The sequence below is a fragment of the Olea europaea genome, unplaced genomic scaffold (assembly GCF_002742605.1).
Source record: "Olea europaea var. sylvestris unplaced genomic scaffold, O_europaea_v1 scaffold2604, whole genome shotgun sequence".
NCBI lineage: Eukaryota > Viridiplantae > Streptophyta > Magnoliopsida > Lamiales > Oleaceae > Olea > Olea europaea.
Genome location: NW_019244357.1, coordinates 48,810 through 66,585, shown reverse-complemented (window position 1 = coordinate 66,585; position 17,776 = coordinate 48,810). Strand labels below are relative to the sequence as shown.

General features: G+C 38.4%; 1 protein-coding gene across 3 annotated transcripts in view; it reads left to right on the top strand.

Annotated features, from left to right (window-relative positions):
* The first annotated feature begins 1,461 nt into the window (after positions 1–1,461).
* LOC111383020 (DExH-box ATP-dependent RNA helicase DExH5, mitochondrial-like) overlaps positions 1,462–17,776 on the top strand; it is a 41,944-nt gene continuing 25,629 nt past the window's right edge. For 2 of the 3 annotated variants that reach the window (XR_002700674.1, XM_023007073.1), the window contains exons 1-5: positions 1,462–2,120; positions 8,925–9,079; positions 9,145–9,232; positions 9,552–9,782; positions 16,429–16,512. Coding sequence is in view for 2 of the 3 variants with exons in the window: in XM_023007073.1 (XP_022862841.1) it covers positions 1,515–2,120; positions 8,925–9,079; positions 9,145–9,232; positions 9,552–9,782; positions 16,429–16,512 (1,164 nt within the window). In the remaining variant the exon portion in view is untranslated. The remainder of the gene's footprint in view (positions 2,121–8,924; positions 9,080–9,144; positions 9,233–9,551; positions 9,783–16,428; positions 16,513–17,776) is intronic. The other variant, XM_023007074.1, reaches the window with a different exon arrangement.

Sequence of the window (17,776 nt, the reverse complement as noted above, 5' to 3'; positions counted from 1 at the left end):
CTGGCTCGAGCTTTTCCCTAGCCAAGTCACGGGCAGCCCAAGCCGGTGAGCCCGATTGCTATCCCTAACTGTAGAAGGTACTGGACCAAAGGAGGTGTGCTTAGAAACATCCCTGTCGCGCGACGGCTCGCGGAAGCTTCCCAATTTTAAAAAATTTGTGAAATTGAAATATGTAAAGCTTGGATACCATTACCTTATAACCCATGGAATGTATCTATTTTTATTTTTATCCCTAGTTGTTGTGGTTATTGCAAATCCGACTGTGGGGTGGGGTTAGGAAGAAGAAGACCAATTTTATTTTTTTATTTTTGATTTTAATGTAAAGTTATCATTTTGTCTGTTTTAAAATTGTTAAAATATAGTCAAAATTATTTTTTTGGTCAACTGACGGAATTTTGGATGAAAATTGTCCAAAATGACCTTACATGCAACGTTTGAAATTGTTAAGGGTGACGATTGTAACAAATCAAAAGTTTGAAGAATGTCTTCTAAAATTTCAAAGACTTAGAGCTTCTGCTGCAATTATCCCATTTTTTAACAGTTAAAAGTTATGAAAAGTATCAATTGAATACACTTGTCACGTTACATTTGAGAAAGAGTATCACCATACATTTTGATACTGAAAGCATTAGATTTTTAGCAAGTTTTAAAAAGTCTACATTGAGTACCTTAGATTTTTAAACTCTCAAACGTTATAAAAAAAATCAATTGAATAAACTTCCCACTTCCCGCCTTACATTTGAAAAATGTATCACCATAAATCTTGGTGATAAAATACAAAAATATGCATTGAATGAATAAGCTAAATTTTAGTCATCAATAATATTCCCTTGGAACTTTCAGACTTATTTTTATTCAAAATCTTGAATCACTTTTAGAAATGAAAAAAGTATCATATTTTCTAACACGTCGTTAATCTTTGTTGGGTTAATATACTTTGGGCCATTTTTGTGCCACTTTAATTTCAAAAAGTGTATTATGAAATGATAATTGATGTTAAAATGTATGGTTAAAAATGAAGGAAATTTTTTTGATTTATGTGTAATATTATTTTTAATGAAAAATGTGTATTGAAAATGAGAAGTGAAAAAAAATAATGTGGTAAAATGATTGATAAACAAATGCTCTATATTTATTTGAGGAATACTATTTAACACTATTAGTATCAAGCACTAAGTGACATTTGCATAATATTAAATGATAAATTTATAAATATAATGTCACATACTTTATTTAGTGTTTCTTTGGTGGGAATTTTGATTACTATTTTTTGACTGTTAGAGATAAAATTGATCCTATTTATAAGAGAAAAATTAAAAAATAACAAATAAAATAGTGAAATAACGATCAAAAAATTAATTTTAATTGACTAAAAATCTATACCAAACAAGTTCTTAATTTAACCTATTAAAATATAATCACGTTGCTAAGTAACATTATTCCTCCAATCGCCCCCACTCCCCTCTTTTTTATTTTTTTTAGTCACATCTCTGCGTTTTACGTACGGGACCTGGATGACGTGGACGTTTACTGCATTTTTAGGCTCCCCATCTTGCCTCCGCCGCTACAGTGTCGAATTATCTTCCATTCACTTCAACTCAGCCGTTGGCTCCGGCGGCGAAAACCCGACCCGACAATTTTTTTTTTATCCTGCTCCGTCCAGTTCCATTTCCGGTTGGATGTATCCTTCTTCCCTCCAATTTATCTCTTACAATTTCTACCCAAAATCCCTGAACCCCCTTTCGTCCATTTCTCCACCACCTCACTTACAATTCAAAATGAAGGACCAGCCGACACCGTCGAATTCGCCGTCACTCGGCCAACTTTATCTGCCGCCCAATCACCGCCTTCGCTCTGTCATCACTACACCCTCCGCCACCTTCTACCCCATTAAGGATTCCGTGCCTACAACTTTAAGTACTAATTGTAATATTCACAACCGGAGCTCATTTCCTCATTTCGGCGTTAATGATAGGAATGATAATAATAAGAATTCTAACAATCCTTACCCTAACTTGCCGCCTCATCATTACAAGCAACAATTACAGGAGAAAAAATCGCTGCATTATAAGGTGTCAGAGGCAGTTTCCGATTATGAAATCGAATGTTTGGCACATCCAGTGAGTTTTATATGCAAAAGTGATCTTTATTATGAGTATATTTTTTTGGGTTTACTCATCGTATGAGCGGCTGTTAATCAAGTTTCTTGTAAATTTTTTATGACAGTTACACAATGCAGATATAATTGTGAATTTATGATTGAAACCTGCATGGATTTGATCACGGCAAGAGTTATTTGATTTCATTGTTTGTTGTCTGGAATATGATCAATGGCAATTTGGTGGTTTGAGGGTTTTCGTTCACACTTCGGTGTTCAGGGTCGTTTATAAGTATGAACTGAGCTGGGTAAATTGGTCATGTCAAAAACCAAGTTTCCTGACAGCCTCTCGAACCGGATGGAGCTCACCCCACAATCCAAATTAACCTAGCCACCACACCACCACCCAACCCAGCCAACACCCATACCTACCGGTGCCGGCGACCAACCGTCCGGTAGGCACCACATAACCGGCCTCACGCCACAAATCAGCCCCTCCAACCACTTCCTTCACACATAGGCGGCGGCCATTGTTGGAAGCCCTAACGCCGTCGCTGGGATCTCCTATGCTGTCCACGGCACGTTTGGAGACGGCGCAATCGGCGGCAGCCCTGGTGCAAAAAGGGCTGAAACTGGCAGGGAGTGGAACAAGTCGAGGAGCACACAGAAAATTCCACTAGATTCGGCCACGTTTCGTGGAAACGCGCCTCACCGGAGGCCTCAGCAGAGATCGGCGACCCCGGCCGGCATTCAGCCCACCACACACGCCACTCCGGCCACGCGTCTGCTGACGCGTGTGGGCCACGTGCCGCCGTCGAAAAACCTGCAGAGGCAGCTTGCTGCTCTGAGATCAATCGGCTTGTCTGTTCCTCCGTTTGATGAACAACTTGTACACAATCAGGGGAAAAAATTGGCGGATGTGCGTAGTATGGTATTCAATCATCGCTTCAGAGTGGAGGCGAAGGACTTCGCATTATCTATTAACGATTCCGGCACTGTTAAGTTGACAGAATGGGGTTCGAAGTTATCGGATTCAATTTTCATGGGAAGGTATGGTGCTATTTGGATGGTGAATATGGTAGACAGATTGAGGATGAGAAGTGAATTTGATGACTGTGTCTTTAAATTCAACGAGTCTTCAAGAGCTTTCTTGGCACAACTGTGTGTGAACCGTCGAGGTAGATATTTGATGATAGCACAATATGGGGAGAGGCGTCGGAAAGGAGTTGTCATGATACCAGAAGGTGCAAATGGAGAGGGATGGGCGTTGGTCTCGCAGGTGTTTCAAGCAGTTGTTGACTCATTTGTTACTAGGGATAAGGCCAAACGACAAATGGTGAATGAACGAAACAGACAAAAGATGACTTATTCAGAAATTACAGCAAACTCACAGACCTCGGAGCATGCCAACCAACGGATGCTACATCAAAAGGAAAGGACAATTAAAGTCGGTGATAACGAAGGTCACGACATTTGTTTGAGTAGGGCTGAAATAATGGCCCGTGCTCAAGAGTTGAAAGGAGCATTGGATGAACTACTTAGGCTAGTTGGAAGCGGGCCTGAAATGGACCCCATGAAATTGGTACGCTGTCACAAGTGTGGGGTTGAGTTGGATGAGGATCAAACCAGTGAAATACACGTACCGGGATTGACTCATGAGGAACTATCATCAATTACAGAACATGAAAAGCAGGGAAGAGATGAACATTGTGATTCTCAGGAGAAAATGGAAGCGGGGTACTATAAAAACGATGACGAGGTTGACTTTGTGGGGGTCAACCGGAATGAAGTAGACACGGGGATTGCAGTTGAACGAGAGGTGGAACCGCTATCTAAGGAAAGGGAGTTGAGTATGGTGAACTTGAAGACAATGACAATGGACGTTGTGAAAGAAAACAACGCTACACATTCGACATCAAGGATTACGAACATTTATAATAGGAGGACAAAAGAAAATGATATGGGGACCGAAAAAGCTTTGGTGTTGTGGGTAGATGGTGCTAAGAAAGGAGAAAGCGATAGTGACATTATACCGGTGGTGGAAGAGAAAGAACGGTCCTTTGATCACCTCGAGGGCTATCACGGTGAGGAAACTTCAGAAGTTGATGTGTTAGAAGTTGGTCACCCACCTTCGAATTGGGTTTTACAAAAAATTCAGGAATTCAGTAAGTTGGTTGGCGTGTCATGTGATGGTTATGAAAATAGATTGTTACAATTATTCGAGGAGCTAGAGGCTAATAGGGGACAAGATATCAGTACACATGAATGTAAATTAAGAAGAAAGGGTGATCGCGAACTTAAGAGACTCGAATGGTCAGTAAACTATGCTGGTAAGGGTGGCGAGTCCAAGAAAGGAACAATGGGGAGGGGTTACGGAGTGTTATAATGATGCCAAAACTCATTAGCTGAAACGTAAGGGGGCTCAATGTGGTTAGTAAAAGGCTTGGTGTTCGACATTTGCTAAGGAGATGGGGGGCAAATCTTGTTTGCCTACAAGAAACTAAGATGGAGTTTATCTCGAGGGCGGTGATTCGTAGTTTATGGGGGGGGATCATGTAGGATGTCAGTTTTTGGGGTCATCAGGGGTTTTAGGAGGCGTGTTGGTGATGTGGGACACTAGAGTGCTTGAGATGAAGGAGGTGAGTATAGGGGTGTTCTCTATATCGATTTCTTTTAAAAATTGCGAGGATGGATTTCAGTGGATGTTCACAGGAGTTTATGGGCCTAATTCTGACGACAGTAGAGTGGGCTTGTGGGATGAATTGGTTGGAATGAGGGCTTGGTGGAATCTCCCTACATGTATTGGGGGTGATTTCAATGTGATTCGATTTCCTTCGGAGAGGTCGAGTGGTGAGAGACTAGCTAGGGCAATAGAGGAGTTCTCAGATTTTATTAGGGAGAATTTGTTAGTGGATTTATCCATGATTGGGGGGAGATTTTACCTGGTCATCTAATCGGGACCGACCCGTCTTGTCTCGTATTGATAGGTTCTTGATTTGTAGGGAGTGGGAGTTCAAATATTTAGATGTCACTCAGAGAAGATTGGGGAGGGTGTACTCGGATCATTTTCCTATTATGTTATCGGGGAATAGGAGGGGTGGTGGAAGAAGACCTTTTAGGTTTGAGAAGATGTGGTTGAAAGTAGAAGGTTTTAGGGAGCGAGTACAGACGTGGTGAACTTCCTATGAAGTCAGTGGGTCTTCCTGTTTTGTATTGGATTAGAAGCTAAAGGCGTTGAAAGGGGACTTAAAGAAATGGAATGAGGAAGTTGTGAGCAATGTTAACTGTAGTAAAAATCAGTGTCTGTCAGAGATAGAGGAGTTGGATAGGCGGGCGGAGAGTCAATGGTTGGCTGGGGAGGAGAAGGAGAGACATTGAGTATTAAAGGAAGAGATGGAGAGGTTGGTGGAGATGGAGGAGATTACTTGGCGACAGAAATCTAGAGTTACTTGGTTGAAAGAGGGATAAATGCACTAAGTTCTTCCACAGGGTCGCCAATTCTAATAGGAGGAATAACTCCATCATAGTTTTGGAGGTGGACGGGGTTATTTATGAGGAACCACAGGAAATTGGAAGTACTTATGAGGAACCATAGGAAATTGGAAGTCAACTGGTGAATTTTTATCAGAACCTCTATCGGGAGCAATTTGAACGGAGGCCAGAATTGGAGGGATTGCACTTTTCTACTATCACGGAGGATAATGCACGATGGATGGAGAGACCATTTGGGGAGGATGAAATTAAGAAGGTAGTGTTCAACATGAACAATGATAAGGCTCCGGGACCGGACGGTTTCTCGTTCTCATTCTATAAGGCGTGCTGGGATGTGGTTCGACCAGATATTGTGAATACTTTATCTTATTTTTTTGAATGTGGCAGATTCCAGAGAAGTTCTAACGCTACATTTATTGTGCTCATCCCTAAGAAATTAGGAGCGACTGATATTAAGGACTTTCGCCCCATTAGCCTTGTCAGTGGGGTGTATAAGATTATTGCGAAAGTCCTGGCAAATAGATTAAAGAAGGTGCTGGGAAAAGTAGTGTCTAAGTTTCAGAATGCATTTGTAAAAGGGCGTCAGATTTTGGACTCTGTGCTTATAGCGAATGAATGCATAGATTCAAGAATGCGTCTAAGGGCATCAGGGTTGCTTTGTAAGCTAGATATTCAGAAGGCTTACGATCATGTAAATTGGGGATTCCTATTGTATATGCTTAGGCGCTGTGGCTTTGGGGATAAATGGTGTAAATGGATTCAATTCTGTATTTCTACTGTTTCATTCTCAGTTTTGATCAACGGAACACCTGAGGGTTATTTCCGGAGCAATAGAGGCTTGAGACAAGGGGATCCATTGTCCCCATTATTATTTGTCATTGTAATGGAGGCTTTCAGTAGGATGATTGAAAGAGTCGTGAGAGCAGGTTTGATAAGTGGTTTTATGGTTGACCAATTGCAGGTGTCCCATCTGTTATTTGCAGATGACACGTTGATCTTATGCGATGCAGATGTTGAACAATTCAGGAACTTGCGCCGTCTGCTCCTATGCTTTGAAGCGATGTTTGATTTGAAAATCAATTTGGGGAAGTCCGAGGCTATTCCAGTAGGGGAGGTCGATAATGTGGAGGAGCTGACTGATATATTGGGTTGTAAGGTTGCGCAGCTATCGATGTCATATCCAGGGCTCCCGTTAGGGGCACGATTTAAAAGTACCGATATCTGAAATTGTATTATGGAAAGGATGGAGAGAAGGTTAGCAAGGTGGAAGTGTATATACCTTTCTAAGGGAGGCAGACTTAATCTCATTAAATCCACTCTCTCCAATCTCCCTACTTACTTTTTGTCATTGTTCCCCATTTCGATTGCAGTGACAAAGAGATTAGAGAGACTTCAAAGAGATTTTCTGTGGGCAGGGTTGAGGGAGGAGAGGAGACTCCATTTGGTCAATTGGGGAGTTGTTTGGTTGCCGATGAGGATGGGGGGTCTTGGAGTGAGGAGCCTTGTGTTGTTCAATAAGGCCTTATTAGGCAAGTGGTAGTGGCGATTTGGAGTGAAGAGGGAAAACTTCTGGAGAAAAATAACTGGGGTGAAGTATGGTGTGACGGAGGGGGGATGGTGTACATTTGAGGATTGTGGTTCTTATGGGGTGAGTTTGTGGACGTATCTGACGGGGATTGAGTGCTTTTTTGGACAAACTGAAGTTTGTGGTCGGAAATGGTAATGAGATTAGATTTTGGGATGATTGTTGGTGCGGAGATCAACCGTTGGAGGAGAGATTTCCTTCCTTGCATTGCCTCAGTGCCCATTGCTATGGTGAGTGATTTCTTAGACATTCATAATGGGAGCTATAGCTGGAATATTACTTTTAGGAGGGATCTACAGGATTGGGAATTGGAAGATTATTCGCTGTTTATGACCTTTTTACATGAGGCACAAATTCGGATTGGAAAGAGGGATTGCATCAGGTGGAGGACAGCACAGGATGACATTTTTTCAATTCGCTCGTACTTTGGTTTCCTCATGGGATGTGTGAATAATTCATTCCCCTGGAAGTTGGTGTGGCAGTGTAAATTGCCTCCTCGGGTGGCATTCTTATTATGGACAGTTGTGAGGGGACAGGTCTTAACGATGGATAATCTTCGACGTAAAGGCTTCTACGTAACCGAGTGGTGTTATATGTGCAACAAGGATGGGGAGACGATCCATCATTTGTTCATTTATTGTGATGGTGTACGTTGAATTTGGAACAGTATACTTAGTTCTCAATCTATGGATTGGGTGATGCCTCGTCATATAAAGAACATGATACGGGTATGGCGGAGAAAATTTCGTGATAAGGATAGCAAACTAGCATGACACCTTATCCCGGGCTGCATTGTATGGTGCGTGTGGAGAGAAAGGAACAACCGTTGCTTCGAAGATCAAACAAAGATAAGAGAGCAGATAAGAGAAACATTTTACTTTACCTTGTATTCTTGGTTTAGTGCTGTGGCTAGAAATCCTGTAGATGGGTTGTCTAATTTCATGTTATTCTTTAATGGCTTAAAGTGATTGTACACCGCTCGTGTATTCTCTTTTAAGTAATAAAATTATTTGATTACCTATCAAATTTTTTTTTTTTTAGTCAAATGGCAGAAGCATATAATCTATTAAAAATAACGAAAATGATATTCCTGCAGCAAAATTTAGTACTGTGACATTTCAGCATGATTATAAAATATGTTAAGCATTTTATTTAGCTCCCTTTTTTTTTTTTGGGTAATCTTCAATTTCTTTGGGATATCATGACTCTCGTTTAGCTCCTTGTTTTGTCTGGTGTCCTTCTGAATTACACTGCTCAAATTTGGAAACTGATATTGCTGTTAAAAAAGAATCAAGGCATCCTTCTAGTGTATTGAAAATATGAGACATCTCTTTACTAATTTTAGTAAAAATACAGAAATTTATGCAAGAGAAAAGAGTATAATCTTTGAGGATAAGTGGGCATTATTGGGAAAAAGTGCCCAATGCTAGATTAGAATAGCTTAAATTCTTGCAGATGTATCTTTACATGAAATCATTCTTCTTTCATTTTGTGTCCTTATTAGGAAAATCACAAATACAAAAATTGGTAATTTGCACATGAGTGGATCGAGAGGGGAGACATTGGTATATGAATAAATATCCACAACATGATCAGTAATTTGGCATGATTATTTGCTTATATGAAACATGATATTTTGTTATATCTCCCATTTATTTTGTCTTTTGGTCTGGATTTGGCAGCTGTTTATTATTCTAGTCCAACTGTAATCTCCGATTTTCCTTTTAAAGTTGTTGTTTCTGATCTTAGGGTGCTTCCACCTGGGATGATGTTGATGGCTGGAAATGGAAGTTAACTACTCTTTTACATAATAAGGATAAGCAAGAATTAGTATCAAGAGATAAAAGGGATAGGCGCAATTATGGTCAAATAGCAGCTTTAGCAAGCAGAATGGGTTTATATAGGTATGTTTCACACGATTCTTTCAAAATATTCTTTTGAGGTATGTTTAATAAAGTACTTTTTGCAGCCACCTGTATACAAAAGTGGTAGTTGTCAGTAAGGTTCCATTGCCCAACTATCGATTTGATCTTGATGAAAAGCGTCCTCAAAGGGAGGTATTTTCTTATGCTGCTTCATGCATTTTTTGTTTATATAATTGAATTCAACCAAACCCTATTTTTTTATTTGTTAGATTTTTGTACCGTTCCATTTACTTTTTCCACAATGATTCTTCACCTTAGTTATTCGAACTACTCAACATTAGTGACTTTATTGGTTGAAGGGTGTCTTATAATTTATCCTAATAATGTTTTGAAGCTTCACATCTCTTTTTTCAATTTAGTAATCCCTGAAACTCCGATGCCCACACATGCTTTGATGTCTTTTTCTAACATGCTCCCAATCATGGGATTAAAATGCTTTAGAAATTTTTAGGTGATCTTACCTCCAGGCTTGCAAAGGCGTGTGGATAAACATCTTGGAGAACACATTTCCCAAAAGCCCAAGGGCATGAATGCATTTTCACGATCAAGTAGTGATTGCAATATCACTACCGATGATGGGCTTTTTGAGCAACCTGAGGCACTTCCACCTAGCAAGGTTGCCATGGAGAAATTTATTTGGCGAAGGAGTCAGCAAATACAAAGGGAGCAACTGATTTGGCAGGTTCAATCTCCTATGCAAATTCATAATACAGCTATTCTTCGTCAGCTTTGACTTTTTATCAATTTCGATAAGTGATGGTAGTTCTTTGGGATGCTCATCTTTTTAGTTTTCATTTTATGCCTTATAGTCAATAATGCCATGATTATTGGCAGCTAGTCTTGACATTATAAGCCCCTATTTGGTTTTGCTAAAAATCATATTTTTAGTTGATTTTAATAAAAGTTGATGAAATGTATGGTTGAAAAGTTGTGGGTCCCATGAGATGTGTAGTTAAAATTAATTGTTGATATTGACTTAGCTTTTAATCAATTTTTTAGCTAAACCAAACATGGGCTAAGACTGTTACGCTCTATTTTAGAATGTAAAAACCATTGTTTAATAAATCTTTTTCAGGCTTATGCCTAGAAACCAGCCTCTCGTGAGGCTATTATAAAGCACCTTAATACCTGCCCCAGAGTGCCATTGAGGCTTAATCAGGGCTGCTTAGGTGTGTGCTCACTTGTGTTTTCTTTTTTTGAGCATTTATTAGTTTTTGATCTATCTTCTTTATAGCCTACAGCATTTTATGGGTGCTTTAATTTTATTTTTATACCTTTACAAGGATGGAGAAGGAGAAGGCAACTGGATAGGACAATGCAACATTGCTAGTGTAGGTTGATAAGAAAGAATGATAAATAAATGATAGCGATGGAGGATGAATGGGGTATCAAATAAATGATCCTTTTAAGGATTGTATTACTTTTGATAATATAGGAGATTTCTAGATTGTCTTTACTTCTAGTGCAGATTACATTTCTGTTATACCATTATTAATTTGAAAACTTATTATTTGCTTCTTTATTAATCTATTTAATATTTATATATATATTTTTAAGTCAAACTATTAATTTTGTTAATTTGTTTTATAACAGATTTTCGAGATGATAAATAGTTTTAACATAAGCATGCTTGTATACTTCTATATTCTTTTCTATTATTTTAACGGTTTGTCATGAGGTTTTCTGAAGATTGGATGGAAGAATTCCAATTCTTTATTATATATTTCTTACAATGAAAAAACTGTAAATATATAATACAAGGAGGAGGAATAAAAAAAGAAAATAATCTCCTATCTAAGGAAAGAAGCAATTATTTCCTAACTAATTTACAATTTTACCAAATAAAGATAGAAACAATCTTTCTATAATAATTCTATAAAATTACGGGATTTTTACACTCTCCTTCAAGTTGGATCATAGATATTGACCATATCCAACTTGCAGATGAAATCATCAAAATTTTGTCTATGTAGCCCCTTGGTAAATATATCTACTGTTTGTTCTTTGGTGGGGATATAGGTGATGCAAATAGTTCCATCTTCAACTTTTTCCTTTATGAAGTGTCTGTCCACCTCTACATGTTTAGTTCGGTTATGTTGTACTGGATTGAGTGACATATTGATGGCTGCTTTGTTATTGCAATAGAGTTTAATTGGGAATTTCATTGTAACTTGTAGTTCTTTCAAGAATTTTTTTAACCACAGTCCTTCACATATCCCTTGAGCTACTGCTCTGAACTCTGCTTCAGCACTGCTCCTTGCTACTACATTCTGTTTCTTATTTCGCCAGGTTATTAAGTTTCCCCATATGAATGTACAATAACCAGTAGTAGATCTCCTGTCTTTTATTGCTCCAGCCCAATTAGCATTAGTGAATATTTCTATGCCCCTTTTTTCTTGTTTCTTGAGCCATAGTCCTTTTCCAGGTGAGCCTTTGAGATACCACCTGGAGAATGCATATGTTGACTTACCACACTCACGGCGAATGCAATGTCAGGTCTAGTATGTGATAAGTAGATTAATTTTCCAACTAGTCGCTGATATCTGTCCTTTTCTACTGGTTCACCCATGTCAGTTTTCGTACCAGTATCAATGGGAGTGTCACTTAGTTTACACCCAAACATGCCTGTTTCAGTTAACAGGTCCAAAATATATTTTCGTTGTGAAACACTAATACCCTTCTTTGACCTGGCTACCTCCATTCCAAGAAAATATCGCATTTGTCCAAGATTCTTTACTTCAAATTCCGTGGCTAGGCCCTTTTTTAGCCTCTCAATCTCGATTGTATTATCCCCAGTAAGCACTATGTCATCAACATATACAATCAAAATGGTCTTTGTCCCATCTTCAAATATTTTGAAGAACATACTGTGATCTGATTGCCCCTGTCGATATCCTTGCCTTTTTAATACATTTGAAAATTTATCAAACCACGCTCTTGGTGATTGTTTGAGTCCGTACAAAAACTTTTTTAGTTTGCATACTTTGTTCTTTTCTCCTTTCTTGTCGAAACCAGGCGGTAATGTCATGTAGACTTCTTCTTCCAATTCCCCATTCAAAATTGCATTTTTGATGTCAAGTTGTTGTAGTGGCCAATCTAAGTTTGCTGCTAGTGATAAGAGGACCCGAATTGTATTTAATTTGGCCACAGGTGCGAATGTTTCTGTGTAGTTTATACCATAGGCTTGAGTATATCCCTTTGCAACCAGACGAGCTTTGTACCGTTCTATAGTCCCATCTGCTTTATATTTCACATTAAATACCCATTTACAGCCAACTGGTTTCTTACTTTGTGGTAGCTCCACTACATCCCAAGTACCATTTTTTTCAGTGCTCTTATTTCTTCCATCACTGCTTCCTTCCATTTAGTAATTTCCAATGCTTCCTGAATATTTCTGGGAATCTCTGTATTATCAAGGTTAGAGACAAAAGTTCGAAATTGTGGAGATAAAGTTTTGTAGGCTATGAATTTTGAGATAGGATGAAGAGTGCATGACCGTTTGGTTTTCTTAGAGCAATAGGTAAATCACAATCAGATGACTTTGGAGAAATTTCATGAGGATCTAGATCTATCACCGGTTCATACTCTTTTGGTGCTTCGAGTGTGAGGTCGTCTTCCTTATACTTTGGTTTTGACTTTCTTGAATAAACTATCATATCTTTGTCAAGTCGTTCCTTCTGATCTCCCCCTGAGTTCAAGATGACATATTAGAACAGGTAGATGGTTCAAGATTTTGTATTGATTCATATTCAGATGGGTTAAGGGAGATTTCAAAAAAACGATCTTCGACTATGTTTTCCCCCTGAGGAGAGGTTTTTTGAAAGAAGGGTTTTGTCTCAAAGAAAGTGACATTAAGGCTAACAATCACCCTTTTTGTTGTTGGATGATAGCATTTATATCCCTTTTGTGTTGGTGAATATCCAATGAACACACATTTGAGGGCACGTGTTTCGAGCTTAGTTCGATGATGGGAATGGATGTGAACAAAGGTCGTGCAGCCAAACACTTTAAGGGGTAAGTTTGAGCTGATGCGAAAGTAAGGGAAAATTTTTTGGAATTTTTGAAGAGGGGTCTCAAATTTGAGAATGCGACTAGGCATTCTGTTTATAAGGTAGGTTGCTGTGAAAATGGCATCACCCCAGAAGGTGGTATGCATATTAGAAGTAAACAACAGTGCTCGAGCCACCTCAAGGATGTGTCTATTTTTTCGTTCAGCAACTCCATTTTGTTGTGGGGTATCAACGCATGAGCATTGGTGAATTATCCCATTATCTAAAAAGTAATTGTTCAGAGTATGATTGAAATATTCTGTGCCATTATCTGTGCGCAGAATTTTGTATTTTTGTCTGAAATTGAGTTTGGACCATTGAATGAAAATTTATGAATACAGATTGGACATCACTTTTTTCTTTCAGCATATAAACCCAACAGATTCGAGTATGGTCGTCAATGAATGTAACGAATCATTTAGTGTGGGTGCGATTGGGGGTTCGTGAAGCTCCCCAAAGGTCACTGTGAATTAATGCGAAGGGTTTGATGTTTTGCGAGTTCACAAGTTTCACAACTAAAATCAATAGACATTTTATTCGAAAATATTGAAGGTAATACATGTCTCATATATTGAAGGTTGGGATGACCTGGTCTAAAACACCATAACAGAATTTCACTATCCTTGGGAACAAATGCAGAATCATAACTAACAAATCGATGTTTACTCACATCAGTTTCGTCAAAGTAGTAAAGCCCCCCACACTTTTTAGTACTGCCAATCATCTTCCCCGATGATAGGTCCTGAAAAATACAATGAGAAGAAACAAAGTTAACAGAACAGTTTGAGGTTTTTGCCAATTTATTAATAGACAATCGCAGGATAAATTTGGGACGTGTAGGACATGATTTAGTGTTATTGAGTCAGAGAGTCGAATAGTCCCTTTTCCGGCAATTGAGGATAAAGAGCCATCTGCAATTTTAACTTTAAGGTTGTCTGCACATGGTGAGTATGAAAGGAACAGGTGGTGGGAGTCCATCATATGATCGGACGCACCAAAGTCGATAATCCAAGGCACTTTAGAGAGTACCGTGGTGTTTAGGGCTTTCGGAAAAATACCTTTGTGGGCTAGGGAGCTTGACGAATTAGGTGATTGAAAATTTGAGAACATTTTATAGAGTTGTTCGAGTTGCTCTAGGTTGAATGCACTGTTTGACATGGACTGTTGCGTGTCATTAATTGCAGCTTGATACCCGTGATTTCTAGTATTTTGTCTTGATTTTCAGTCACTTGGTTTCCCGTGCAAATCCCAACACGTATCTTCTTTATGTCCGAGTTTTCGACAGTGGTCACACCATGGACGACTTTTCTGATGTTTCCTGCTTGGTCCAATTTTTGCCAGTCCTCTAAACATTTGGGTCGATCCGTCAAACCTAACAGATTTGGGCCCATTAAAAAACGATTTTTTAACATTTGCAGCCAAACTATCAGGCCCACTATCCAGTGACCCAGTTGGCCCAGTAGACTGTAAAGATAGGGCCGATCCATCCAACCCAGTGAGTCCACCTTCCTTCTTCATCATAATTAGCCGGCGACTCTCTTCTCGCCTCACTTCATCGAACACGTCACAGGTGGTGGGAAGCGGTCGGCGACTAAGAATCTGACCTCTAACATCATCCAATTCCCTGTTCAGTCCGGCCAGAAATTCATACATGCTCATTCTCCAGCCGTTTCTTATACTTGATACAATCACTGGCGCAGTCACATTCATCTTCAACACTCTGGTTCAATTCTTGACATAAAACTGTCATCTCCATGTAATAGTCGGTGACATCTCTCTCCCCTTGATTCGATTGCCACAACTTGGTTTTAATCTCGAAGATTTGCGAGAAATTTTTGGCGTCAGAGTACATCTCCCTGACTGCTTCCCAAATGTCTTTTGCGGTGGGCATGAAGAGATAAATTTTTCCAATTTCGGGCCTCATCGAGTTCACGAGCCATGTCATTACCATGGAGTTTTCGGATTTCCACCTTTTCTGAAGATTCACGTCGGCGATGGGCTACTTCGTTTCTCCGGTAAGATAACCTAACTTTCCTTTCCCATCAATCACCAATTTAATGGACTGAGCCCACTCTCTATAGTTTCTCTCGTTGAGTTTCTCCACCGTTAATTGGAAGGACGAATTATCAATTCCAATTGGACCCATGGTGGGAGTAATTTCAGTTTCACCTATGGGAGACTCGGATGTTGCCGAGTCCCTGCTGTGTCCTGTTTTGTCCGCCATTGATGGCTGGTTTTACCGTGACTCCGGCTCTGATACCATGAAGATTGGATGGAAGAATTCCAATTCTTTATTATATATTTTTTACAATGAAAAAACTGTAAATATATAATATAAGGAGGAGGAATAAAAAAAGAAAATAATCTCCCATCTAAGGAAAGAAGAAATTATTTCCTAACTAATTTACAATTTTACCAAATAAAGATAGAAACAATCTTTCTATAATAATTCTATAAAATTACGGGATTTTTACATTTTCACCTCATCTCATGGAGATAGAATGCCTGAGTACCTGATTGAGCCATTTTACACATTGGTAAAAACTATCATTTATTGGTAATGTTGATGGGAAAATTATTAAAAGATCCATTTCTTCACACGTCTCCCTCATCTGCCTCGTAGTCTAGCATCTCTATACTCATGCTTGTAGATCTTTATCCTCCTTTCTATTCTTTGGTCCATGTTTCCCATGATTCTAATGCACACAAGTGATAAAATTGAATATCTTGTGCTAAAATACTAGTAATCTGAATACAAAACTAGTGATGAGTCAGTGATGTATGACTCCTAAATGGATAGGTCATAGGTCTGGTCTTTGTTTAGTCTCTTGAATAGTAGTAAATTTTTTGATAAAGATAAAGAAAGTTTGACTTTCTTCTTTGAAAAAGAGTTACATACAACATTTTTGCTTCTATTCAATTGTTATAATTGATGCTCTAGCTTTTAGGATTCTGGAAGTGAGAAATCAGATGGGAACAATAAGGATTTATGAAGAAAATGTAAATGCAAAGAGATGATAAACCAAAGATTTAGCCTGCAGATGGCTATTACATCTGCCCTGGGATGAAACTGAACTTCTAACTTTCAAATAGCTGATAAATAAAGATGAATTCTAGGTTTATTTACATCCTGTCTGATTGCTGCTTTACAACATTTCTTCTATATTCAGCTGCAAGAAATCTGTTGTGAAGCTTTGTTCTTGTAAAAGGTGATATACATCAGTCCTTAGAATCTTCCTGTGAATTCTATATAGTGATAAACTCTTGTTGGATTTTAAGCTTGCCTACATCTTGAGAAACACACTAATATTCTTGCGGTTGGGGTTGTTGAGCTGGTCTCCAATGCTATTGCATCCCTTTGAGGTTAGATTTTTTTTTTTAGGTGAAAAGAATTATCTATGACTTCAACTTCACTTTGATTCCATCATTGAAAGTATGCTTGTAATGTGAGCAGGGCAAGTTCAATACTCTTCTGATGTAGCTTAGTTGGTGTTAGTGGTATGCCAAAAATGATTAACTAAGCAGTTTTCTGTTCATGATTAGGGAAGGACCTCAGCTTATTGAGACTTTTACCTAATTAATTTTTGCATTCATTTCGCATGTTTCTATTCTCATGCAATCTGCTCTGTTCATGTTGCCAGCCCATTGATTTGCGAACATAAATTTTCTACTGTCATTTGCAAAGAATCATTTTAGTTATTATCTTCATTTCTTCTTTTGGTGCTTTTGTTGTTAGTCTTTATTAGTATTCTAAAAGGCGCAAAGCGCTGCAAGGTAGAAAATCAAGCCTTAAACCTTATGAGCCTAGGCGTATTAAGGCTTTTTTTATATTCAATATTATATTAATTATTCTACGACCATTAACTAATAAAATAATGCAAACTCAAAAAATTATTTAATAATTCCTACAACTAGACAATATCCAAGTTCCCAACAGCTAGCGATTTCCAAGTTTCCTACTAGACAATTCCTACTTAGTAGATTTATCGGAATTTCATCAATACTTTTCAAGTTTTACAACCCAAAAGTATGTCTCAAAATCATAAATGCTTCTCTAACTTTTTAGACTCATCATTCTCTTCAAGCAACTCCAGCACCTTTACACACTTGCTCTTTAAGGAATGGTTTCACACCCTTTCTCTTGATACTCACTATATGGATTTTGTGCCTATTAATTCCTTCATTCGTAACATTACTCGACAATATGCATTTCATGTTATTAGCATTACTAGGATCTTCAGGAATTCTAGTTTCCCATCTAAAGTCCCCGGAATCTTTTTTAAGTTGACTGATTGTTCCATTGATTCTTGGAAAATGGAAACAATATAAATAGTTATTTATAGTAGGGTCCAGTTATTTCATTATTGCTTGGGATGACAAACAGCAATCATGATTCATTAATGAATAATGACCCAATACTTATCAAACAATTAAACATAAATAATCTCTATAACACATTTTATCAAACACTTAGGCCAATATGGCTGGTGGAGTTGATGCTGTGAAATTTCAAGAAGACCAGCTTGGGGGAAATGGGTCCAGGAATTAGTCCAGCACTAATTTAGAGCCTTGGCTTGCATTATGTCTTACTGTCACAAAGAAATGGGTCCAAAAATAATGAAGAAAA